This window comes from Perna viridis, chromosome 3 (assembly GCF_037379345.1).
Source record: "Perna viridis isolate PV_CMFRI_1.1 ecotype Kerala chromosome 3, ASM3737934v1, whole genome shotgun sequence".
Classification (NCBI taxonomy): Eukaryota; Metazoa; Mollusca; class Bivalvia; order Mytilida; family Mytilidae; genus Perna; species Perna viridis.
In genome coordinates, this window is record NC_142447.1 from 53,496,731 (window position 1) to 53,524,374 (window position 27,644).

The following is a 27,644-nucleotide window of genomic DNA, read 5'->3' on the forward strand; positions in this document are numbered from 1 at the left end:
GTCATAACCCCGAACCTAAACAAGTAACAAGACCCTAACCCCCATAACAAATTCTAGTTCTGACTTTCATCAAGTCTAAGACCTAACATAGACCTAACTCTAGAATTAATCAAAATCCTAGAAAAATAGCAACATCTGACCCCAACTTTGCACATAAACCAATGCCTAATTCGACACATAACCATAAACTTAACCCTTACCATACACCTGACCGTAGATCTAACGGTTGACTCTAACAACTTTCTTGATACTAGACCTTATATGAAATTCAGACCCTAACCCTATCTCTAACTATCACGACAGTTTCTTTCACCTTAGCACAAACTCTTTATCTCTATTCCGAACACTATCATTAAACATAACCCAGAACCGAAACAAGTACCTGTATCTTACCCTTAACTCATAAATAACACTAGATCTAACTTTAACCAAAGGCCTCAAGCTAGACCATAAAGACCAACACCAGACACAAGACCTAATATAACTTTAACCGAAACTTAACCTAGGCCTATTTCTAGACCTAATCCTAACCCTAAGACCTGGTCCCAACCCTACACTTAATTATAATCGTAGACCAAACTATAGATGTAACTGTAATCAAGTGAAGACCTAACCTTAGGTCTAACCGTATCCAAGACGAAGAACTTACCCGAGATCTAACCGTATCCAGGACGAAGACCTAACCCGAGATCTAACCGTATCCAGGACGAAGACCTAACCCTAGATCTAACCGTATCCAAGACGAAGAACTTACCCGAGATCTAACCGTATCCAAGACGAAGAACTTACCCGAGATCTAACCGTATCCAAGACGAAGAACTTACCCGAGATCTAACCGTATCCAGGACGAAGACCTAACCCTAGATCTAACCGTATCCAAGACGAAGAACTTACCCGAGATCTAACCGTATCCAAGACGAAGAACTTACCCGAGATCTAACCGTATCCAGGACGAAGACCTAACCCGAGATCTAACCGTATCCAAGACGAAGAACTTACCCGAGATCTAACCGTATCCAGGACGAAGACCTAACCCGAGATCTAACCGTATCCAAGACGAAGAACTTACCCGAAATCAAACACTAAATCTTATCCTAACCCGTGACCTATAACTCTCAATATAACACTATCCTAGCGTTTATCTGAACTCCGGTCTTTACTGTGTTTACTCTACCTTTGCCGTGACCCTATCCCAACATATTATCTAATTAAAACATTGTGGCTTTGTTTAGTTTGTTTTTAGGTCAAGTCCTTACTTTTGTTCTGACATTTTTTCTATAACTTTCTTTAGACTTGTCTTTTCTATGTAAACCCTTGCATCCCTCAACCCTAACCCTAAGTCATGTGATTATGTATAATGAGTTCGTTAGGTCTATTCCGTATTATTGTGGTGACTGTTTTCTATTGTGTCAACTGTTACCCCAAGGCTTACCATAACCCTATCCCCGACTCTTATCCTAACTTTTTTCTCTTTTTCTGTTTGTTTTTTTTTCTATTGTTTTAACACTAACCTTAACATTGATTATTACCCTAACCCTAATCTTTGCTGTGGTTGTTTTTCTATTATCTCATCACTAACCCTAATCACAGGTCTGTAGTGTTCTAAAAGAGTAATCAAGGGAACCAAGGTTATAGCGGTAATCAAAAGAATGCAATCCAGGGACAAAGACCAGACATGGAAAACAGACATACACAACAAAGAACATAAAGTAACTAAAATCATACATACAAACTAACAAAAGCAAATGAGCAATTCGGACTCCACTAAAAACTGGGAGCATGGACCAGGTGCACCGGTAGGGTAAGCCTCCTCTGTTTTTCTAGAAACACCCGCCGAGTTGCTCATAAAAAGTCAAGTCCGAGGTAGACGAAAGAGGTAAAGGAAAACTATGACGCGTTGACCAAATGGGTTTTCATGGTGCATGAGCTATAGAATAGTAGAGATGGAAGTTCTGGAAACCAGAATACCTTGTGATTTAAAGTTGAAATATTAAAAAAAAATGTTTAGAACCATTTTGTTTATGAATTCAAGGATTCAAGCCAGCAGGGGTATGCATTTTGTGTAGAGACACCAGTATCTGGGTGGACCTGTCGGAGAACTTTGTAGATTTTGATTCCATATGATTCCCTTCTTCTCACCTTCCTCTTCTTGTCACCACTGGCCTGTGCGGCCTTAGCCTTGGTAAGTTGGTAACGTCCTTTTTGGCGCCCTTAGAACCTGTAGCTTTTGGAATATCCGCCGGAAAAATTAATGTGAAAAAATGTCCACAGGATAAGATTTAGAGATAGTATTATGTCTTACACAAGCTCTGACATAACAGTGTTATGAAAACTCCATACGCAGGTGGTGAAGGGATGTTGCCACAGATGAAAGGAAAGTTCACAATACGGAACGAAAAGTATAGTTTGGTCAATAGTTTTCCATTACAATCGATCGCTCAGTGTAGATCAAGATATGAGGCTGACTTCACAGTGTCACCCAGAGTATCCATTATCCCAAGTTCTTTGAGGGTAGAAACGATGTATAAAATTCCCGAAATTGTTTAATGATAATACGTCATCAATTTAGCTGAAACTGAGATATAAGAAACAATGATGTGTTAATGTTAACCAATGGCTACAAGGTAGAACCTTTGAGATCAATTTACCATTACAAAATATGAAATTTATATAAAAAAGGAGAGAAAAAAAAACAAATAAAAATATCATAGACCAGACATAATAGACCTACGTATATCAGATAAGTTGTGAATAATGATAGCAAATCTAACACTATTTTGTTCCCAGTGGCGAGTATCCATTATCATTTTAATGTATAAACTGTATAAAGGCATGGCACATTTTGATAATAGAGATCAATTTTACTCTGACTGTTACGGCGGTTTAAATGCACGTTTTTTTTCAGTCTCTTATCTCTTTTCCTGCTGCATAATCATTTTTTTTAAACATGTTGATGATTCCGGATTTATAACATGCTTCGTTCCGATTTGAGTTGGATTTTAGTATATCCAAAATGGAGGACGATAACCAAAAGTACTCAGAAGTTTGTGCTTCTCAAGCCCAAGGTGGAACGACACCTGAGACTCCTAGTTATGAGTATGAACACCTTTTAAAGTTATAAATAGATGTATTGTGATATATATATCCATTCAATGCCGTTGTAATTTTTTTTTTTGTAACGGAGAGGCATGATTTGACTCGCAAAAATCCAAAATAATTTATACTCTGCCACCGAGGATAGGACCTAGACCGCTTGCTGACAAACCGATTTAGCTTAAGAATTTATCCTTTTGGCTTTAGCCAAGTCAGTTAATTGGCTATTTAAATCTCACTACCTACTACAATGCAGGTAGAACATTCTGTCACATTTTTTCACAAGACCGATAACGCTGGGGCCCGTACATCACACTGTGATAGAGCGCAGAAACCTCTAATTAAAAAGATAAGAAATTTGTTAAATGAGACATGGCACAAAATATTTTCTCAGTTTTTGGTTTATTTGATTTATTGCACCAAATATATATAATAAAATCTCCCCTCATAGTCACTTGTGTCGTTTAATCACAGATAAATTGATTCAAAATTGATGATGACCCAAGCCATACGTATTCGAATTAGCCATGTGGTCACATGACCATGTTACATCATTTGTTCTCAATTCATAGATGGAGTGGTTGAAATGCAAGGGGCTTCTTCATTTTTTAAAATGATTTCTTCAACTGAGAGTGAAAACATTGAAAGTTGTGGTTTGCCAGCGAATATGTACTTACAGAAGTGTCAATTTAAACCACTTTAAGAAGAAAATGATAAACAATGACAGAAATATTAAACTTTTACATGTATGAAGACTAGACTATAAAAAATTATTGTGTGTACTAGAAAAGCTACTAAGGTCACTGTGTATTTTGTCAAATTCTCCATGTAATTTGTTTTATTTCCAAATTCGTAAGACAAAAGAAAGTCAATTATATTTCAATAATATCAAAGTCATACACGTGCATCAACACCTGTGGCGAGTCACCGAACCATGAAAAGATAAGAGAAGCTGGCCATGCTTTGTTTTGGTCATAATTAAATCTACCGGGCTTGTTAATTGATATAACCCAGCGGCAAAGGAAGAATAATACACAGGGTGTCACTAAATAGTTGTACCCTCCTGTTCAAGTTCTAAAATATTGTGCAAAGTACTTGTGAATTTGTGGGGATGTATGCCTAAAGAAAATAAAAAGCTGACAGTAAAGGAGAAGAACTTTAGTCTTAAACTTCTTACTTTCTAAACGTGATTATCGCACTCATACACAGACCAGTTTACCACTTTGCATCATATATACAAGCTATTTTCGAAGATTTATTTATTTTTTGGCCACGTGTATACATTTTGTAGCAAATTCCCGGAAAGCATAAAAATGGGAAACTGAAGATTTTATTTAGTTATCTTTTAAAACAAAAATGTTGTGATAGGTTTAATTCAAAATAGAGAATTTAATTTTGAATTATTTTTATTTTCGTAAAAATCATGGTGTTAGAAACTTTTTTGTTTGTTTTGGTAAAAGAAAGATGTGGTATGAACATGAAGCTAAAATATTGTAGAATGGGAAACTGAAGGTTTTAATTCATTATTTGCAATATGCATTTTAAGTCAAGTTGTTATTGTTGATTAAGTAAATACAAGATCTTGTTTTCTGCCACATGTTAGTATAATATTTCAGTTAGTTGCAAACTCCTTAATTACAGGTCTATGTAGAGAGGTATATACTTGGAAAATCAAGGAATGGCAATCCTGCTAGAAAAATCACAATGCTGTACGTACATTGCATTCCCCTCTCACTTCATGGACTAATTTTCCAAATAAAATAGAAAATTTAAGTAATCAGTGCATTACTATATTTTGGCATGTATTATGTGGACATTTTCACATAGAAATCATTTCCGGGGCATGGGGGGTGCTTTTTGTGCATCAATTCATAAGAATTGGCCGCAAAATAAAAAAAAATTGTGTGAGAAAAGACATTGCATGATGTAACCAAACAAAAGGGAAGTGAAATGTTATTGAACAAAAAGATCATCTGATTATCAAAAAAATCTCTAAGTATTGAATTTTAAATGATAGTTTCTCCAAATCATGCTCAAATGTCTTAATAACATGTTTCAGACAAAGGTTGTACTATATTTCTTTCTTATAAAACATGCTTAGTTATTACAATGAAACAACTAAAGACCAAGAAGTAACTAACTCCTTTTCTTGTCAAACCCTCCATATCAAATGCTTTTACAGCTGAAAATGATTATTTGGATACTTATTTTGATTGTTTCTCACAATTTTCTTCTGTCAAGTATGTTTTAAAATGAAAAGTTATTATGGTTCAAAATTAAAATTATGCAATTTAGGCCACAGTTTTTTAATTAGTTGATTTACGGATCTGCTGACCAGATTTATCCTGATAAGAGAAAAAAATGGAATTTCATTTTTCCAATTATAATTTTTACTGCCATCAACTACGAAAAAAATGGCAAGTGCAAAAATAAAACATCCATTTTTTCAAAATGAAGTAAGGAACAATGCCTGCTACTTGTTTTGGTCATTAAACAAATTGACAAAGCAAAGTCAGTGAGAAGATCACATGAAAATTTAAAATTCAGTAAATTCATGTTAAAGGATTTTGGTAGTTTGGGAAACAAGTTAACACTGGCTACAGTTGATAAAATCAAAATACCTTTAATTGACGAAGCAAAGTCAGTGAGAAGATCAAATGAAAATGTAAAATTCAGTAAATTCATGTTTAAGGGTTTAGGTAGTTTGGGAACACTGGCTACAGATGATAAAATCAAGATACATGTACCTTTAATGAAAAGACTGTAAACAGTTCCTGTAAATGGTTTAAGAGTTAAAAAAGATGCAGGAGACATAATTTGTTGTCTGTTTTTAAGACCATTTCACCCTCCAGTATTATTGAAATTTTATAAAGTTTACCAGTTTCATTGTCAGTTAATGACAAATTACTGGTTTTAATGTATTTTTCAGATTTAAAAACATTTAGTCCATTTAATCTTTTTTTTTTTTTAAAGTTTTTTTTAAAAAGATTGTGTAGTCTCTCAGTGTTATTGTCATATGAAAATAGAAGACAAACATAAACAAAAGTTGTTTTTTTTTGTCTTTAGGAAATCCGTCTGCATGCATGCTAAATTTTTCCCGTACTTTGTAGGTTTTTTTATATTGACTTTTCTCTTAAGCCCTTCTGTAACACAGCTTGTTTACACCAAGACAATGCTCAATGATAAATTAAACAGAACATGTTTCTGACCAACCCTGTTATAAAACTTGAATTTCTTTTAACTTAACTTTTTAGTCACTTTTTACAACCTATTTTTTGAAGCTAACTGTATCATACTGTAAGGAAGGCTATAGATACAAAAAATAAAGGAAATTTACATTGTTTAAGTATTGTGCATTGAATTTATTTGACACTTAAAAAATGGAATAATAATTGACTTGTAGGTACATACAGTAGATTAGAATCACATGTCTAAACTATGTCAGGTTTGATAATGTAATCTTTGAAAATATTAAAATAAATTATGTTTTTATTAAAAATATAAATAGTAAATATGTATTTCTGGTTCCTATTTTATTTTAATTTTTTTTCCAACCGACCGACCTGATTTCATCCAGTCAAAAATCTGTAAACCAACAAATTAAACAACTGTGGCCTTATGTAGCTACTGATCTTTAAATTATATTTTAATCTGAATATAAGTTTCTTTCTTCACATATTTGTAGGCAATATCGCATCAAGCTCCTGATTAAGTGGAAAATTTTGTTGTTGTTGGATTTATTTGGAAAAACCCCTGCCTTTGTTTTAATCAGATTTCAGATATCTCTTATGGTTTTCAAGTTATCAGAGGTCAAAGGGGCCACACCCCAAAACATTGGCTTTTATATTTATGGTCAGATTTTGAAAATTTTGAAATTGAATTTCAAATTTTGTGCTACATTGTACATTATGTCCAAATCAGTTGTTGTGTCCATAATGAACTTAAGTCCCTATGCTTAAATGTGTTAAAAAATTAGTACTTTGTTCACACTTGGCCCATGTGAACAGAGTTCAACATGATGCTGTCTTATCTTGCTGTGACAGTGAAGTGCTTCATTTTAGGTGTGGAGATTTATTTCCACATAACGATAACTGTTCTTGTAGCCTTTAATCTGATGTTTTTTCTTCTTTTTCTATTATAAAACCGTTAACGAGTTTCCACCAGAGTTTACATTCTGTACAAATACAAATTTTTAGCTCACCTTGCTGAAGGTCATGTGAGCTATTGCCATCACTTAGCGTATGTCATCATGGTCGTTTACAATTTTTCAAAACTCTTCTCCTCTAACACTACTAGACCAATTTGAACCAAACTTGGTATGAATGTTCCTTGGGGTATCCTGCATGGAACTGATTTGGGGATTTTTGATCTGTTGAAAAACATGGCTGCTATTACTAAAAATAGAACGTAAGGTCAGACAGTAGTTTTTCGCATATATCTCCAAAACCGTTAGGTTTAGCCAAATTCTGTCAATGGTGAAATGATCCTTTTTATTAGGACTACAAAATTCTTCAGAGAAAAAAGTTGTCAGACAATTCCTTGTAAGAGTTATTGGCCTTGAAATAGGAAAAAATGACAGGGTTTTATTTACAGTTTTCAGCTAATATCTTGAAAACTATTTAAATTTACTGCCCTTGAAAGATAAAATTCAACCAGGTGAGCAATTCAGGCTCCTGTAAGCCTCTTGTTTAGTCCTTTATTGTATTATGGTACCAATGTTTCCCAATATTGCTGAACAAGAATATGGAGCCATGCACATTTCCAATATTTGTTCAATGTGCTTAAGCACATTAACCAATGTCCTTTTGAAAGCACATTTTTATAAGTATTTCCCATGAACAGAGAAATAAGAAACAAGTTTACAATTTTGATGTATCTTATAGCCATTTTCCATTTTTCTGAGGTCTGTATTTCAGATGCTTGTTTTTGTTACCTGGAAACCTTTACATGTAAATAAAATGCCACTTTATGTTGCCACTGTCCAGGAAATGACCCCAAGATCTTCTAATTGGACACTGTTCATGGTTGTAAGAAATAGAAGTAGATGACATGACATGACTAGCTTCTCGATAAAGAACAGTATTTTTGTTTGTTTTTTTTGCTAACAAGTTTGCTGTGAACAAAAAGCTAAGAAAAAAGGAACTGTACAAACTTCAACCAGCCAAAATGATAATTTTAAAAAAAATCTGATCCATCAAATCTGGACAGATTTCATAGCCCAGTGTATACAATAATACAAATGTATATTGAGTAGTTCTGAAGAAACAGTCAGGTGTTAAAAGTAATGAAACATTTAGCTAACATCTTAAAAACCATAATCAATAGAAACTTTTAATAACTGAAATGATCCTTATTATAATGTATTTAGAAGTCTCCATTAGTTAAATTGACAACCAGTGATTTTTCTAGTGCTCGTCACTTTTGTCTTGGATGAAAGCCTTTCTGAAATGTAAAATAATTCTGGTCTCATTTCATTTTTTAGCTCACCTGTCGGAAGGCCATTTGTGCTATTGCCATCACTTGGCGTCGTAGTAGTCTGTCGTCGTTAACAATTTTTCAAAACTCTTCTCCCCTGAAACTACTTGACCAATTGAACCAAACTTGGTATGAATGTTCCTTGGGGTATCCTGCATAGAACTGATGTGGGGATTTTTTATCTGTTGAAAAACTTGGCCGCCGTTACTAAAAATAGAACATAGGGGTCAGACAATAGTTTTTCGCATATATCTCCAAAATGGTTAGATTTAGCCAAATTCTGATATGGGGGTAAAAGTGTTCAGCATGATGAGATCTATCTGCAGTCAAATTTTCATTGTAATCTATTAAGCCATGTTGGAGCTATTGCCTTTTTTCAATGTTTTTTGCTATTTTTTATGTTATTTCTATAAAAAATCTTCTCCTCTGACACTACTTGACTAATTGGAACCAAACGTGGTATGAATGTTTCTTGGGGTATCCTGCATAGAACTGATGTGGGGATTTTTGATTCGTCAAAAAACATGGCCACCGTTACTAAAAATAGAACATAGGGATCAGACAATAGTTTTTTGCATATATCTCCAAAACGGTTAGATTTAGCCAAATTCTGACTTGGGTGTAAAACTGTTCAGCATGATGAGATCTATTTGCGGTCAAATGTTTATTTTAATCTATTAAGCCATGTTGGAGTTATTGCCCCTTTTCAACGTGTTTTTTGCTATTTTTTTTATGTTATTTCTTTAAAAAATCTTCTCCTCTGACACTACTTGACCAATTGGAACCAAACTTGATATGAATGTTCCTTGGGGTATCCTGCATAGAACTGATGTGGGGATTTTTGATCCATCAAAAAAACATGGCCGCCGTTACTAAAAATAGAACATAGGGGTCAGACAATAGTTTTTCGCATATATCTCCAAAACAGTTACATTAAGCCCTATGCTGACTGAGTAAAAGTATTCAGCATGATGAGATCTATCTGTGGTCAAATTTTCATTTTAATCTGTTCAGCCATGTTGGAGTTATTGCCCTTTTTCAAAGTTTTTTGCTATTTCTAATGTAATTTCTTTCAAAAATCTTCTCTGACACTATTTTAACAATTGATACAAAACTCGGTTGAAGTTTTCCTTGGGGTATCATGCATAGAATAGAAGTCGGGTAACATGGCCACTCTTACTAAAAATAGAACATAATGGACAGACAGTAGTTTTTCGCATATATCTCCAAAACCGTTAGGTTTAGCCAAATTCTTTCAATAACCGAAATGATCACTATTTTTAGGACTACAATAGTCTTCAGGCATTAAATTTTTCAGACGCCTTCTTATAAGAGTTATTGCCCTTGACAGGGGAAAATGACAGTTTTTTTTTTTGTTTTTTTTTTAGTTTTCAGCCAATGTCTTGAGAACTATGATAGATTTAGACTTTCATTTACTGAAATGATCCTTATGATAAGTCCTATCAAAGTTTTCTTGAGTCAAAATTGTTGGACAACTTCTTGTTTAATTTATTGCCTTTGAAAGGCAAAATTCAACCAGGTGAGCGATTCAGGCTCCTGGGACCCTCTTGTTTTTCAGTAAGTGTGAATTGTCTGGTCCAGCTGAAAATAAGCCAGTTTACCATTGGCGAGATGTTACAGAAGAATTTGTTGATGCTGCCAAAGAGTTGCAACTTGGAGAACTTTTGCATGATGCTTCGTGAGTTATATACATTGTACTTGACAATTGACATTAATAATTAATTTCAAATTATCTGTGAACACAACATTTTGTATTTCTGAATAATATGTGGAAGCAATTTCATCAAACAGTGAATAGCAACCATATCATTGCAATTGAAGTTTAAACTCGTTTTATGCTGAGTTATCAGTACCCTGTGTAGCAATTTAGGTTTAAACTTGTTTTATGCCAGCCCATTAGTACCCTACATAGTAATGTAAGTATAAACTTGTTTAAGCCAACTTACATTGTATCAATATCCTACATACTACACTATATCAATGTACTGGTAAGTTTTTACTTATTTAATATAAACTTATCAGTACCCTATGCTTTAGGTAGTACTATACAGTTAGCTAAATTCTGCAAATTTGGTCACATTTTGTTGAAATAAAGCTGTTTTGAGGCAGTCTACACAGAAATTTCATGTTTTTTTTTCATAAAAAAAGTACATATTTCCCTAATCCTTGGTGTGTGGAGGTTCAAGTAATTTTTAAGTAATTTAGTGATTATTGTCATAATATCCATTAGCCATGGTAACACACTGAAAAAATATTACTGAGTTCTAGTACAAATCAGGGGTGCCTTTTCGATCTCTTTTGATTGTTGTATTTGAAGGTTTGGATTATTTGAAGCTATGTCAGCTATAGAGATGATGGATCCTAAGATGGATGCTGGCATGATGTGTAATCAGATACAGAGAAAAGTACTTAATTTTGAACAGGCTATTAATGTAAGGTTCTATTTTCTTCAATAAAAATCCAAGCCAATATTTATTTTTTTTTATTTTGCATGGGGTGGTATAAGCACCCTTAGATATTTACCAACATTACTTTTTTTTAATTTTGCATGGGCTGGTATAAGCACCCTTAGATATTTACCAACATTACTTTTTTTTATTTTGCATGGGCTGGTATAAGCACCCTTAGATATTTACCAACATTACTTTTTTTTTTATTTTGCATGGGCTGGTATAAGCACCCTTAGATATTTACCAACATTACTTTTTTTTTATTTTGCATGGGCTGGTATAAGCACCCTTAGATATTTACCAACTTTACTTTTTTTTTATTTTGCATGGGCTGGTATAGGCACCCTTAGATATTTACCAACTTTACTTTTTTTTTATTTTGCATGGGCTGGTATAAGCACCCTTAGATATTTACCAACATTACTTTTTTTTATTTTGCATGGGCTGGTATAAGCACCCTTAGATATTTACCAACATTACAAATATATGCATAAAAGTGAAATTAAGTGAATTCAAAGTTTTGATGTTACCACTGAGAGAAAATCTAAAAAACAGACAGCACAGAGAGGATTTATACAGCTGGTACAGTCACCTGCTTTTATAAATACAAATTACATATATGAATGAGATGTTTCATTTTAGTAACTTGCTAGGAGATATTCATATGAGAAGAGGTCTAAAATATCTACATGTAAAAATGTTGTTGTGAAAGGAAGCAGTAAAAGCTTCTTCAGATCTTTGCATCTAATAATTGACTTAAATACCTGTGTTAGTTTTATTTTTGATATCTGTACTTTTAGGCTGGCACCTGTAAAATTAAAGACTTAACGATTGCAGAGATGATAGGAATTATTGATGCATCCCTAGCGTGTCTGGTTAGTAACTAAGTTTTGTTAATTTCATATTGATATTTAATGCTAGTAGTTTAATAGTTCATTATTAAAGAGTGTATAAATTACTTAATTTTGAAAAAGAAAACTTTACAAAATATATCTTGATGTTCCATTTGGTTCATTGTACTACATATATAGTCAGATGGCAATTTTTTATGGCAAAAAGGTCAAAATATAAATTACTGATTAAACTGAATTTTCTAAGAAGGTTACTCACATATCATTTTTATACAGCCTGGTTCATTTGGTACAATTTTTATATGCCTGTCTTTTTAAGATGCGTTATGTTAGACGGATTACCAGTGTATGTCTGTTATTCTGTTCATCCATCATTCACACTTCACACATTAACTCAGAAAAGCTGCCACCAATTTTTTGTAAAACTTCAGTGAATTTTTTCTTTTTATTGATGTGATCTCCTTTCAGTTAGTGTTAGCTTCCTTTTGATTTCTGTTTATTTTAGATTTTTCATTTTTTGAGTTACGGGATTGAATTAATACCAATATGGGGCAATGTTCATTTTTGGTTACGGGATTGAATTAATACCAATATGGGGCAATGTTCATTTTTGGACTTTAACTAAAAATTGCTTCCACCAAATGCCATGACTTTGTGAATTGTTTATTTCTTTTTATTCTGGGATTTATAACAAGCGCTATGTCTTTCGTCTGTTAATGTTATCTTATAAAAGTCATATTGCAAGTATTCAAGTGATTTGACCAGTTCCATTCTGGTAAAAATATTATCCTGTGTCAGACATTTAATCACAATTGAAATTGAGAACTTTACCAAGCTTGAATTTTGTATCAATATTTGCCTTTTCTGGTTAAGGTTTGACCTGTTGGGGTATAAAGGACAAAAAATACAAAATACAATACATACTTCGATTTTCAGAGAAAAATATGTGTATTACAATCCCTCTGTCTTGTTCCTTAGATACCTTTAGATAGAGAGTATGAACAATCATGTATAGAAAAAGTTCATTTATAAGAAAATCACATATTGCCTATGGTATTTTCATGTTTCTGTGTCAGTTTCCTTCAACAAGGAACAAAGATCGCTCATTAAAGACACCAGAGTGGACACTTCGGTAAAATCTGTTCATTTCAAAATTAGCAGAATGATTTTCAATTGATATAAAATATTACATGTGAATTGATTGTTAAACATTTATTCAGGTAACCTGGTTGGAAGGTCACTCCTTGGCACAGACAGTTTTCACCAACTTGTATCTCCATAATCCATACATTCTAGAAGATAGATCACTCAAGGCATTTAGTATTGGGCTACTGAAAATTGTTGACCACATCAGAGATAGAGTCAACAGAGCTAGTGTCTTTGAAGAGGTATAGTCAACCAATAACTCATTGACAAGAAATTAAATCACTTGTAATATAAAATTTCTAACAATTTCCTAGTATTAAAAATACATTTTAATAAATACTTAATATATCATTTGTAAACTCAGAATTAAATGTAATCATCATTATGTATTTGTTTTCATAGAATTAATGCATCATGGAGAAAATAGTCCACACATCTTTGTAATACTGTATACATGTATTATGAGACAAATTTTGACTTGTGTACAATGTAAATTATATGATGTATATTTTTGTAGGAAATATTTCTTTTTTTTTTTCAAAATAGAATTAAACTGAAATTAAGCTGCAATATCTACTAAATCTAAATTTCACTGACACTTTTATTTTGAATAGACTCTTTTTTGGAAACTGCAGATTAATATAAACTTCCCTGAGGAACATTCTTTTCTTCTTTCCCAAGTTCTATCTCACAGAAGTTAATGTCATGTATAGTCATGGACTACCCTGCAGTTAACATGAAAGGGTCTATCGTCTTTTAGGCATTCGGAAAAGTTTTCTAGCCATAATATTTTTGTGCAAAAGAAATGAATGAATCACCTATTGCCTGCTTTTGCAAGATTCTAAAGTGGAACATTAAACTTGAAATGGCATAATATATAAATAAAAAAAATATGAAATAAATGAAGGGTACTACAAAATTACCAAACTTATAAAATCTAGGCAGTAGTCAAAAGTAATAGTCACAAAAGAACGTTCGTATAACAAATGTCAGTATCATGGCAAAAAGCGGAAAGTGGGAAAAACCAACGCAATGGTCCTGACTTGGTATGAAAGGTGAGTAAACGAGTTATTGTGGGGCACTAAACCTTCCACTTCCATTATGATTCATTATTTCTTGTATATTTCAACACAGTTGGGCAGCATCAAATTGCCACCAGTCAAACTGGGTAAAACCAGTAGTCAAAACAGTACAGAAGGAAATAGGTGAAGATAAAAAAAAAATGCTAAATACAATAAACATAATGAAAATCCAAGCCACAAGTTTCAAAAAGTCTGGAACTTTGTGTGAAAGATGCATCAAGTTCAAGATGAAATAATAATATTATACAAATTATACAGATATAAAAACTACAGAAAAATAATTTGTAGATATTATGAAAATTCATCTTTATAATCTGTTTATCAGAAACAGAATATTTTTCAATAAGATATGGATATCAGAAATATTAGAGGCATATATGAGGCATATTTTCTGATAACCTTTACTCCAAAAGCCTGTCTATTAGGTAACAGTGGCATCTTAAGAAGTCAGAATAATTCAAACTCTTAGTTGCTTCCTTAAAACAGGTTTGAATGATATAAAAAAATTATTTTGTTGCAATCCTCCTTTCATTATGTGTTTTTTTTTTTTTTTTTTGGTAGAATAAAGCAAAAACTTACAAAGAAAAGTTAATAGGAATATGACATCTGCTTTAAAGATTGCATCTTTCCATTGTCTATTATAGGAAGACTTTCAAACAATGACCTATGGGTTCAAAATGGCTGCTGATGTAACTGACGTTAGAGCAACTGGAATGATGAAGGAGGTTGAGGATGATATCAACAGAATACTCAAGGTTATCACATATGTTAAAATCTTAGTCATGTATGAGATATTAGGAAAGTTAATGTGTGTCTAATACATTCTTTAAATTTCTAAATTTTAAATAAAACTGGTTAGGTTTACTGACATAAATGACAATATGTTGAAAAAGAAGTTCATATGAAAATTTGGTGAAGAAAGTATAAGAATTAGGTTGAGAATGAATGTAATAGATATTAAATCTTGAAAATTTCCCATAATTTTACAGAAAAATGTTGTATGGATAACTTTGGAGAAGGTAGTTGAAGATTTTCCAATTTAAAGCAATGGGAAAAATAAAATAAGATTGTCCTGCAAAATCCACAACAGGCCCTATAAGGGTGATGATTAATGCACATCTATTACAAAATTTGCTGGACAAGTTTAAACTATTTCCATGGTTGCCTTTTGGTTTGACCCAAAATCTAAATTGTGCCAAATATCTCTTTTTTATTAGAAGAATTAAGGAAACAATAAAACTATACTGTATAAGTTTGTAGTGATCTTTACAAATGTCCCTAACCATCATAACAGATGTCCCTACCCATCATAACTAATGTTTCTACCCATCATAACAAATGTCTCAGCTCATCTTAACAGATGTCCCTACCCATCATAACAAATGTCGCTACCCATCATAACAAATGTCCCTACCCATTATAAGTAATGTCCCTACTCATCATAACAAATGTCCCTACCCATCATAACTAATGTCCCTACCCATCATAACAAATGTCCCTACCCATCATAACTAATGTCCCTACCCATCATAACAAATGTCGTTCATAAACTGGCTGATACATAATATGCAAAAGCTTTTTTATTTCAGACAACAAGAAGTAAACCAGGAGAGGACAGACAGCCAGACATAGAACTTGAACATGAACTAAGCTCAGCTTTGTACTCTAGAATAAAGTTCTGTAGATTGTTTCTGACATTACTGTTAGCACTGAATAAAGAAAAGGTATGATAAGGAGATTGTTATGGTGAAATTTGTTTGTTTAAAGTTTTAAATGGATGGAAATATTTTTGCATTAAGACTATTCTATATATATATATATATATATTCCTTTTTGTCACATAATGCATAAATAATAGATGTATGTGATCATCTCCTTGTCTTTGCTGTTTCATTGCTGTTTTGATTTTCTATATTTCATATAGACAAAAAATTTGTATAGGTACATTTTTTTTTAAGTGTGAAGGCGTTTCTCTAGTGAAAAAGTTGGTAACTCAGATGCAGGAACTAATTCCAGTAATAAAGAAAACACTGTCGCTTGGAATACAACCAGAGACCAAAGAATTTAGTAAAAATGGTATAGATCAATATGAAAATGAAATTATACATTTTTTTCAATATGAAATGAAAAAAAAAACAACAGGGTAGGAAACTCACTAAAATTTTTACTGACCACAAGGCTTTATCAAAAACTTGTTACCCTGATTGAAAACAGCCTGCCCTGCAAAATTTTGTCAAAGATTCTATGACAACTGTCAGCATAAAGAACATTATAGAAAACCTTGTTTATAATTTGTAGCCTTTTCTGTGTCGTGACTTTTCACTGTCTTTTATTAAAAAAACACACCAATCATCCATGCATCCCTATTGTTTGTTGGACATGACACTGATTAAGGTCAAGACATTTGATACGAGGGTTGCCTGGCAAATTTTGTAGGGACAGAATATTTGTTTTTGAAATTTAGTGGGTCAGATTATATATTTTCAACCACTTCAGGGCAAGATTTTTTATTTCCATATCATTGTTTGAAGTATCTGGACAACAGTCAAAAGAATTATTTATTTTCTAAGAGGTGTAGGCCATAATACTTAATTTTCCCTTTTTCAGGACCAGAATATTTATTTCAATAAACTCCCCCGCCCCCTCATAATCAAATGGTTGTCCATTAGTGTTTAGGCAGATTTTTGAACAATTGAGGAATAGTTCATTTTGTTGCACTAATGAACAAGTTTCTTGAGCTTTGGAGAAGTGAGGATGTCACAAATATTTATGAATTTTTATATGCTATTTCAGGGGCTACATAATACTTACAATATAACTAATAATAATAATATAAAGTCCCTGGCTATTATAATCTTTTTATCAAATATTTTGTTTACTTTGCTTGATAAGTGCTTAGACTATTTTTAATATGTTTTCTCTATACTGGGGTTGTATTTCATTGTCATAACTAGTAGAATTTTTATTATTGAAAGTGTTTTATATTTCTCTTTTTCGTTTCAATAATTCTGTTAAAGCTGCATTAGCTGTCATTTTCGTAAATTTTTGTTTCTGTTGTAATATACCTTAACTTTGAATTATTTCTACTAAATTGTACTTTGCCTGTATAATTTCATTCAATATTCACAAATAAAATGTGTGAAATGCATGAAATAGGCGTCTATATATTCATTGTCTTGCAGACAAAAAAATCGACCTGGATAAATCTGTATGCATGTGACTTCTGGTGACCTTAATCCATGCATATGCTGTAAGGATCTCTTTTTTGAAAACAAATCTGATTGCAAAGCAAAAGTGGTAATCATTGGCAAGGAAGACCATCAGATTCAAGCCGTAAAAGACAAAAGTTCAAGTGTAATGCAAGGATCCTTTTCAAATTTACGTATTGTGATATAATGTGGCACAAATATGGCCAGTAACTGTCATTATTTATTTGAAAACTAAGCAAGAAATAGATAAAATGAAATGTAAACAAGACACATGCTTCCCGTGTATATGTTATTGTTATTTTTTTACCAAGGTTAGAGTATTTTTAAACCAGGTTAATGTCCTGTCGACAATCTTCAGAAGTAATGGCGAAAAATAATTAGATCTGAGCTATAGATCTTCCTTGATTAAAAAAAAAACATTGTTTTCACTATATTCTAAAGGTATTGACATTTATTACTACAAACTTATTTCATTTTATCAGCAAAATTCAGTAGAATCAAAACTGAACAAATTTGGCAGCTAATGCAGTTTTAAGATTTTACTATGATCTACTTCCAATTTTGAGTAGTTTTGTTCTAAAGTTAGATATGTAAATCGCATGACATGGCAAACAAAATTACCATGACCTTTCTACTTTCATTTTCATCATTTACATTTTAAAAAATAGATAACTATTGGCTGACAAGCCAACATTGTTGACAGTTAAATGCCCCTTTCTGTTGGAAATAACCTAGACATGGATGACAAAAATACAAACTTGAAATTCTTTAACCAGCATCCATCGAGACTACGAAGATAATTCTGACTATGATGCATGAAAATTAAGCGGGTGATCATTTCCAAGTCTGTAGCAATCCAATTTTCTATTTACTATACCACATGGTTTCAACCAAAGTAATAACAAAAGAACAATTCATAGTCATATTTTATGAAGAGAGAAAAATAATAAATTGGCAAAATCAGGGATAAACCTGAAAAATGAAATTAGCCATTATGTTCATGACTTATCATAGTCATATCAAAGTGAAATGGTCGGTAAAACCAAGTTTTGTGGCTAGTCAAACCTTCTGATTCTATAATGGCTAAAAGAGTTTGGGCATAAGTTTGTGTTGTGTACACTAGAGTCAAAATGGGTAAAATGGTAGTTAACTGGTTAGATACTTGTTGTAGTGGAGAAGGTATAATTGATAAATCAACATCTACATTGTATATGAACTTATTTTCAGATTATCCGACAATAATGGGATTTGAACCTTTAGTGAATCAGAGGTTATTGCCACCAACATTTCCTCGGTATACAGTCATCAAGAGTCGTGAGGAATGTGTGTGTTACATGGAGACTTTAATGAACCAACTCCATATCTTACCTCAGATAACAGAAATGTCATCACTACATACTATATTGGTAGATAGCAAGTTAACTTGAAAAATGATAGATATCAGGGAACATTTATTAATTATTAGATATGGAGTTTTAATAACTTTTTTTTATTATACCCCCCACTTGCAAAGTGGTATTGAATAAGACTTTCATAGAATCATGTTTACATGTTCCCATTGTGCACCTCCTATTTTTGATTTTGATCTGAATCAATTTGGGGTTGCACATAGCAAAACATGGACTTTGTCATTTGTGAATATGGGGACATGGGTTGGGGGGGGGTCCTTCTCTTATCCATTACTCCTCTTGTACAAGTGAATGGAATTAAATGAAACTTTGACAGAATCTTTATTACATGTTCCCATTGTGCACCTTCTATTTAAGATTTTGATCCAATTCAATATGGAGGTCAAAAGGTGGATGATATCAAATGGGGGAGTGGGGGATATCAAGTTAGTGAGCATTGCTCAAAGTTTTTCTAGTTCTGCAATGCAGGGACTATAAAATGCTAGGTGTCTCTGGGTCTGTGTGTCTTTTCAACAAACCTTGTAAGCACAATCATGCCTGTCTTTTTTCAGTAGGTAAACCAAATCTATCAGACAAGTTTGAAATTGAACAATAATTGCTTAATTATGTGAAACTTTCTGGAGTTTTGTTAGATCCTACATGCAGTGACTGAATGAAACAATTGATAGGTTTTATCGGATTGCATTTTCACAGCTCCATTTCTCATCTGATTTTATAAGGTTTAAAAACCAGAAGTTGCTACTATTAAACTCCTAGACAAATTAATAAAGACTGTCTTATAGAGTGATAGTAATCTCCTTTGGAAAATTACATTTGTTATTTTTTGTAAGTACTCACATACCTTAATTTCCTAAAAGATTTCAACAAATTTTTTACCAAATTTTACAGTAATGGATGGCTTGGGACAACCTGAAAAATCATTATTTTGATAGTGTTTATGCCCTTTTTACTTTTTTAAATAACTTGAGTGGTTTGGGGACATGAAACACTGTTCTTTTATTATAGTCTAGTTCAACCTGTTAATGAAAATTTTCACTCATCAATCTGATCTACAGAAGATGCAATCTTATAAGATGTTTACCTTTAGCACACACAGAGATCAATAAATGTCATATTGTACCGTAAATATTGATACATTTTTCTATCATTTAAAGGCGTACATTAACTTACCAGCATTTCATTTTACTGTATGTGTTAATTTGTGTGTATTTGCTACTGTAAGAAACGGATGAATTGTTATTTCATTTGGTACCAATAGAATAGTTGTAGTTAAAAGTCATATATACAATTATACATTATTTATCTGACAGGACACCTTTAAAGACTTCAGTAAATCATCTCCTTGTGTGCTGTCAAGATCTTTGATTCAGGTCAGTATAGTTCATTCTTTATCAATAGAAAATCCTGAATTAGTCTTCAGATTTAAACTGTGGCTGCTATGTTCAGTATAGCCATAGTAACTTTAATATTTATAACCCTCAAGTTAACAAGTTGTAAATGGAGCCACCATTCTGTCACATCCTCGTGAAAACTCTTCAATCAACATCCTTGAATTGATTTTGATGGAACTTCTTTATAAAATTTTAAAGGTTGTTGGTCAAAATGACAGTTCAGGTTTTATACACAGAGAGTTTAATGTCACACTTTGTGTTGCCATGGTTATTTTTTGTTAACTGATTAATAATCTTTGAATTTTCATGTAAGATATATGTCTGTTTACCTGACCATCTTGTTTAGTTATTATTTCCCCTATATGACTTTTGAGGTTCTGTGGAAGAGAGCTGGGGGTATCAACAAATGAGCTATGCTCACAGTTTTCTAGTTTTAGGTTAATATTATAAAAGAAAGTAGCAAAATAATTTCACAGTTATAACAGTTATAAGAATCTGTGATTGAAAAGTCTTGAGACCATTCAGAGATAACCTGTTATTGTTTTAATGAATGTCAGATATAGATTTTATTGCTTTTTCATTCATTTCTATTGGTAGTAACAATTGCTGGTTAAAAGTTATTTTATTAAAGAAGTGTCTATTTCTTATATTCTTCATGCTCCTATAAAATTATTTCTTCAAATTATTCTTAAAATGATATTTTAGTTAACCTTTCTGCCAGTGAACAAAAGAGTTTTTGGGACCATACCAATGGTTGACTTTCTGAGGGATACAATTAGAAACTTCATAGCTCCACCATGTCTTAGCCAGAAGTAAGTTGTTAATATTTAAAAACAGTTAAATAATGTGAAAAACAATTTAGTTTGATCTTAGATGAGTAATGTGTTTTTCTAGTTACCGTTTACTAGAGTTTTAACCTGCAACACTGAAGTGAGAGTAGGTCTTGTAGTGACTTGACCCTGTCTATCTGTCACACTTAAGGATGCCTACTTTCTGTTATCTTTAACTCAAGAAATATAGAACAATATTTTCCTTCAGCTCCTGTGTATGGAGTGTTCATATCACAACTCATACGTTATGCCAGAGCTTGCCGAAACTACGCAGACTTTTTGTATCGCGCTAGAATTCTAACAAATAGGCTTCTGGAACAGGGTTATGTTGCTACAAGATTGAAGTCATCACTACAGAAGTTTTGTGGTCGTTATCATGAACTTGTGGATCGTTAATGTGTATCCATCAGCACCATGAAAACTGATTTATTCAACATGTCATAGTTTTCCTTCCCTCGTTTGTCTACCCCGGACTTGACTTTTATGAGGAACTCGGCGGGTGTTTCTAGAAAAGCAGAGGACGCTTACCCTACCGGTGCACCTGGTCCATGCTCCCAGTTTTTAGAGGAGTCCGAGTTGCTCATTTACTTTTGTTACTTTGTATGTATGATTTTAGTTACTCTATGTTCTTTGCTGTGTATATCTTTTTTCCATGTCTGGTCTTTGTCCCTGGATTACATTCTTTTGATTACCGCTATAGCCTTGGTTCCCTTGATTACTCTTTCCAAACTTTGCACATTCTTTATATATAAATTTTTGGATTTTGGATTTTATCTGAAAGTCCATGCCTGCATTTTTTAATCAGTGTGCGAATATTTTTCACCTTTTTTGAGTAACTAGGGGTAAAAAACATCTGTTTTTGTGAAAGACAGGGTGTGACTGTTAAAAATATTTCAGGTAGTATAGTTAGGTCATTTCTGAAAATTTGGTCTCATTTTGTTGAAATAAAGCTGTTTGGAGGCAGTCTGCACAGAAATTTCAAGTGTTTTGTCATAGAAAAGTGCATATTTTTGAAATCCTTGGTGTGTGGAGGTTCAAGTCATTTATAAGTAATTAAGTGATTATTGTTATAAAATCTAGTAGCCATGGTAACATACTGAAAAAAACATTACTGAGTTTTGGTACAAATAAGGGGTGCCTTTCCAAAACTAACAACCAATTACTATGTTTTATAAGATATCAGGCACTTAGACACTGCCACAGGATGAAAGCATGCATGGAGTAGGTGGAAAAAGGGTAAAAATAATAAGATCCTTTTTGATTCATTCTCTCACAATTTTAGTTCCAAAAGTTCCTGCAAAATAAGGTATTTTGTAAATCAGCCATCTAATGCTGAGGAGAGAACCTAATACGGCAGGAGACTGAAACGTTCCGGATACCATTCTTCCTTTAAAGTACACCTGTTTACCATTACATATATTACATCTGTCTTTGTATAAATGCTTAACTACATTTAAACATTATATCCACCAAAGTTTTTGAGGTAATGGGGTACAAAGTGATCCATGAAGACACCCTGCAAACAGAACTTTTTACTTAAATTGAATTTCAAAATATTATCAAAACCAATTGTTGTGTCCATAATAAACTGTAAGTCCCTATATTTAAGTGTGTCAAAAACTAATATTGTGTCCACACTTGCCTCAAATGAACAACTTACTGCCATCATATCATGTGTGTTTTGTGAAGCATTTATTTAAATTGCTAAATGTTAAAGATATTTAGGTGCTGACAAATAATTGATGGGATGCATGTCCAGACTTGTTATCAGTCTTGTTATATTCCACTGATTTGTTCTATTTCTTGCCAGATCTCAGTTGTACAACAACTCTCAGGCCAAGACATTTGTAGATGCATGGTTTATGCAGGCAGTTAGACCAATATGTACACTGATTCAGATCCCTGGACATAACAGAGCTAGGCAGAGAGACAAATGGGGACATATTTTGGAAGAGTTATCTGCCCTGCAGGAAGAGGTTATTATTTCAGTGATAATCATTTGACTGTCTCCATTTAAAGTAGATTTTTCAGACTAGGCCGGACAAAAAAGATAAATACATAAGGATATGAGGCAATTCTATGTATTCCATTCAAACATGATTATTCTTATACTTTAATTCATTCAAAATTTAAAGTGGTAAAAATTCAATTTGGAATTTGTTTTTAGGATGAACTACATTTAATATATATTTTTTGGATTGAAATATTAAGTTACGGTACTTATGAATAAAGATGGATATTCTGATTTGAAGGATGAGGGCCCATAAGGCTTTATTCTGCCTACTGAAATAATTGGTAAAAAAGTTGTTTAAAATAAGTCAATACTGACCCGTATTTATATCAAAGCTGGTGCAGTTACCTGATGAATTACTTTGCAACATCCCTTCAGCATCTGTGTATGAAGTTTTCATATCGCAACTCATATGTTATGCCAGAGCTTGCTGTAACTACGCAGACTTTTTGTATCGTGTTAGGACTCTTACAGTTAGGCATCTGGAAAACAGGTTTATGTTGCTACAAGATTAGTCATCATTACAGAAGTTTTACGATCGCCATCATGAACTCGTGGATCGTTATGGTGTATCCATTTGTACTATGAAGACTGATTTGTTCATCATGTCATAGTTTTCTTTCCTCTTTCGTCTACCCCGGACTTGACTTTTTATGAGCAACTCAGTGAGTGTTTCTAGAAAAGCAAAGGACGCTTACCCTACCAGTTTTTAGTGGAGTCTGAGTTGCTCATTTGCTTTTGTTACTTTGTATGTATGATTTTAGTTACTTTATGTTCTTTGTTGTGTATGTCTGTTTTCCATGTTTAGTCTTTGTCCCTGGATTATTTTCTTTTGATTTCTGCTAGAACCTTCGTTCCCTTGATTACTCTTTGCCACACCATTCATGAGGAGCATGGATGTACATGTGAATTCTCAACGGTCATGTTTAAATGTCTTTCTACATGTAATTTTAGGCTTCGTTAAGACATGTCTAATCTGATATTGGGTCCAAGCACTCCTATAGATCTTGCTATTTGTTGTCAGCAGTTCAGCTGTTGGTTGTATTTTCAAATACATTCAAACAAATTTTAGCGTCTAAATTTTGTGTTAAACAAAGTTGTCTTTTATTTCAGTCAGCTGCATCCTGTCATATGGTTGTATTAAATTCTTGTCTTTCAAAAGTTTGTTATCTGCCCCATGAAAATCTTGAAAAACAAAGGCCTTCAGGTCTTGGGTCATGGATTTGGAGAGGAGTGACAATAAATTGTGGATTGTTAGGTTATATAAGCGTGGCCTGGCTGTGAACCATTTGAGGTTTTTTAGTAAGAGTATCCATGTGACATTTAAACGAAAAAAGTTTTTGAATGTGATTTTAAGATATGACGAGCTTTTTTGCATTTGAGCAGAAATACCATTAGCATAGGTGTTAATGTTCGGAAACTCAATAGAAGTAGACCCCCCTTAAAATTTTCCAGAAGAGGGCACATTAATTTTACTACACATTTTATTGATAAAAAATTATGCTAGAACTTGTGATTGATTAATTTCAAACATGACAACACTAAATTAGTATTTAGAAATAAAAACTGTAATTTTGAACCAAAATTGCAGTGTGCCATTTTTGAGCTTCATGACTTCCATTTCGGTCCCCTTCATTGTGACCGATGAATACCGAAACTCTGAAAGCGGCAGGTTTTAAGCTTCTGGATGGACAAGACAGTAGGACATTATAGAGTGTATGATGAAATACCGAGTGTCTCCTGCTGAAGTTTTTGAGAGTTAACACCTGTATACAGATGCATTTATTTCAAACTTTCCTATATCAATTTAGAACAATTCGCAATCATAAGTTTTAATTGAAAAAGATTTATATATCTTAAAACTTTTAGTCTCTTCTCTGTTGATTCTGATTTCAGTGGAACACTCTCGATGATCACCGAATTTTATATAAACTTGTTTTTAAATATGTCAACACTACTTTACATAATGGCAGATTATTGGTTGCTTATAGCTTTTTAATGCATAGATTGAATTAAGATTCTTCACAGGGACTACCCAGCATTTTGTTTTCTCACATTTACATAGGGCACTGAAGATAAACTTGATATCAATTATAAAAAAAAAATTTTAAAAATCAACAGATCTACATTAAACAGAAGGAAAAAAATGTGTCTAAGTTTTACAGTCTAAACCCCAACAGTTTCCATACAATTCAAACAAATAGTGTCAAATAAAACATGAAGGTATAATTGGTGTAAATGTTTTTTGCTTAATTCAGCATATACTGATTGAATATGCATATAGCTTTCGCATATAGATTTCTTTATTTTGTTTGTAAACGAAAATATATATTTGTTTTTTTATTAAAAAGGAAGATAAAACAAATTGTTTTAAGGAGATAGTCCTAGGGTAAGAGACACTTGAAATCAGTGACATGTTTGTATCATATTCAATTTCACCAAAGCCTTTCAAGCTTCCAAATGAAACAGAATGAAATCAGTCCAAGTTTCTTTGATGCTTTCATGAAATTGATGTAAAATGCTGAAAAAAAATGTTCTAATGATTTGTAAGTGTTGTGTCCCTTACCCTAGATCTACCTCCTTAAATTAAAAAAAAAGGAAAAATCTTAGTTTACTGAAGGGATATAACTTCATTTCTTTTAGTAGGCGCTACAGAGCCTTATATACCCTTTGAGTTTATCATTTGTTTCATTTCGTAGCTCTGTTAATGTATTCTGAAGACTTTAATTTGTTTTTCCTTTTTAGGATCCATTCAATAATAAGTACACACTAACACAATGTATTATTTCAGGCAGACAAAGTTGATGCTTACTTGCATCAGTTACTGACTAAAACAGACCCTAATAGACAACATATAGCATGTTTAGGGAATTGGACCCTATACTTGATACTACAAGTGATGGTATCATACCTACTGGCTGGCTTTGAATTGGAGCTGTATGCTACTTATGAATACCATTATATATATTGGTAAGCATTGTATAATGATGAAAGAAAACTTACTTTATGATATGGCCAGTTTAAATATCTGGAGTAATTGTATAGATCTCCCACCTATGTTGCCCTTCTGGCTTGAAATACTGATACAGTTGATGAAATCATACAGTGTTCTAGGAATCCTAGAACACTGTCATAATATAAACATATAACAGGAAATTGATTTTTTTTTTTTGCATTAGAAACACATGTTTAATATAACAACCAATAATGTCAAAATATCTAGACCCAATTTCAAATACAAAAAAAATGTATATTGATATTGACAAAGTCCTGTTGGGTGATATAAAAGTTTTCTCAAATTCTTCACAAAACAATAATTGATCTCATGAAAACATGTGTTAAGTACATATTATTGAGCCAATGTTGTATATCTTATCATAGAGAATAATTTTTTTGACAGGTTTACTGTAATTCTCTTCAAAACGAGGATTGGACACATGGGAACATCTGTTACTTACTTGTCAAAATTAAAATCATTTATAGATATAGATCTTTATGAAAAAGGACCAAAAAGAAGCATTTTCATGATGTTGGGACAATAAGTTGAATACAAGTGAATTGATCTCTTTGAAATTATATCACAAGGTGTCATTCCCAAAAAGGAAGCATGAGTTTGATTTTTGGAGTTGTGACTTGAACTGATAAGAAATGAAGAGCCAAAGAAGATGCCAGAAACAAGCATGTTCCAGATGTACACATAATAACTTGAAAAGTGAATGGTTCTCTTTGTAATTGTACCACAAGGTGCCAACCCCCTCCCCCACTTCTTCCCCAACTAAAGGCTTGGATTGATTTTTAAGGTTTGTGCTTATTAAGGAATAAGGGGCCACTTTGATTCTGGTCAAAGTCGTTTTCTGTGTCAAATATTTAATCACAATCAAAATACAGATCTGCGTCAAACTTGAATAGTTTGTCCATACTTGACCCAACTATTTAGGGCTCAACCTCTGCAGTAGTATCAGACTGTGCCTTATGAAGCATTTTTTTCATTATTGATGAAATGTATTCAATATACAGAAAAAACAAATTTACAGTTTGCAGTTCTGATCCAAAATAATGAAGAAAAATTTTAAGTAAATCTATAATAGTAAAACTGTGTTGCAAATTTCTGCTGCAAATTTTATATAACTGCTCTGAAGGAGAGGTGGGTATAAAGTTTAACCTAGTTTATGTGTCCGTTACAATTTTTTCCGTCACAGTTTTCTCAGCAACTGCTCTTTATTTTTGGGTTTTTGATCCTTCAGGATCAAAATACCTGATGTTGCTGCTCCATCACTGGAACTTCCCTACTATTTCTGAACACTACACAAAAATAGAGTTTCAAATGTTATTCCTTTTATATCAGCCAATACCTCTTTTATAACCAGTAAATATGTTTCTTACATTTATGCAGCTCAATAATATTCTATTATTCCTGCAAATAAAGGTAGTCTTCATATCAACTGAAGATTTGAGGGACACCTTTTTGGCCTTGAAAGACATTTAGTAATAAATTTGCATTCAGGGAATTTAGTTCTAGCAGTAATGTGTCAAGAAGTGTAAAATGTGTGAAGAATGTTCCATTTAACACAATTATCAGTGGAATTCGCCATCCTATCATTAATATTTTACCATTTATAACAGGAAGTGAAGAGCAGTGATTTTAACCAAGTAAAATTTGCGGGAAAATTTACATT

General features: G+C 32.7%; 1 protein-coding gene and 1 long non-coding RNA gene across 3 annotated transcripts in view; one reads left to right on the top strand and one right to left on the bottom strand.

Annotated features, from left to right (window-relative positions):
• Window positions 1-2,003: 2,003 nt before the first annotated feature.
• Window positions 2,004-26,107, bottom strand: LOC148622894 (uncharacterized). Its single transcript, XR_015920721.1, has 2 exons — window positions 25,972-26,107; window positions 2,004-2,575 (listed from the first exon to the last, which is right to left on the bottom strand). It is a non-coding gene; the product is annotated as an uncharacterized LOC148622894 (long non-coding RNA).
• Window positions 2,996-27,644, top strand: part of LOC148622895 (N-alpha-acetyltransferase 35, NatC auxiliary subunit-like) — a 33,215-nt gene continuing 8,566 nt past the window's right edge. The window contains exons 1-14 of one of the 2 annotated variants that reach the window (XM_088573193.1): window positions 2,998-3,096; window positions 4,735-4,802; window positions 10,148-10,267; window positions 10,907-11,021; window positions 11,840-11,914; window positions 13,111-13,278; window positions 14,763-14,873; window positions 15,708-15,842; window positions 16,077-16,194; window positions 18,555-18,733; window positions 20,047-20,106; window positions 20,833-20,939; window positions 22,768-22,933; window positions 25,760-25,938. In XM_088573193.1, the coding sequence (XP_088429319.1) occupies window positions 4,798-4,802; window positions 10,148-10,267; window positions 10,907-11,021; window positions 11,840-11,914; window positions 13,111-13,278; window positions 14,763-14,873; window positions 15,708-15,842; window positions 16,077-16,194; window positions 18,555-18,733; window positions 20,047-20,106; window positions 20,833-20,939; window positions 22,768-22,933; window positions 25,760-25,938 (1,538 nt within the window). In that variant the 5' untranslated portion in view covers window positions 2,998-3,096; window positions 4,735-4,797. Of the gene's footprint in view, window positions 3,097-4,734; window positions 4,803-10,147; window positions 10,268-10,906; window positions 11,022-11,839; window positions 11,915-13,110; window positions 13,279-14,762; window positions 14,874-15,707; window positions 15,843-16,076; window positions 16,195-18,554; window positions 18,734-20,046; window positions 20,107-20,832; window positions 20,940-22,767; window positions 22,934-25,759; window positions 25,939-27,644 lie in introns of both variants that reach the window. The other variant, XM_088573192.1, reaches the window with a different exon arrangement.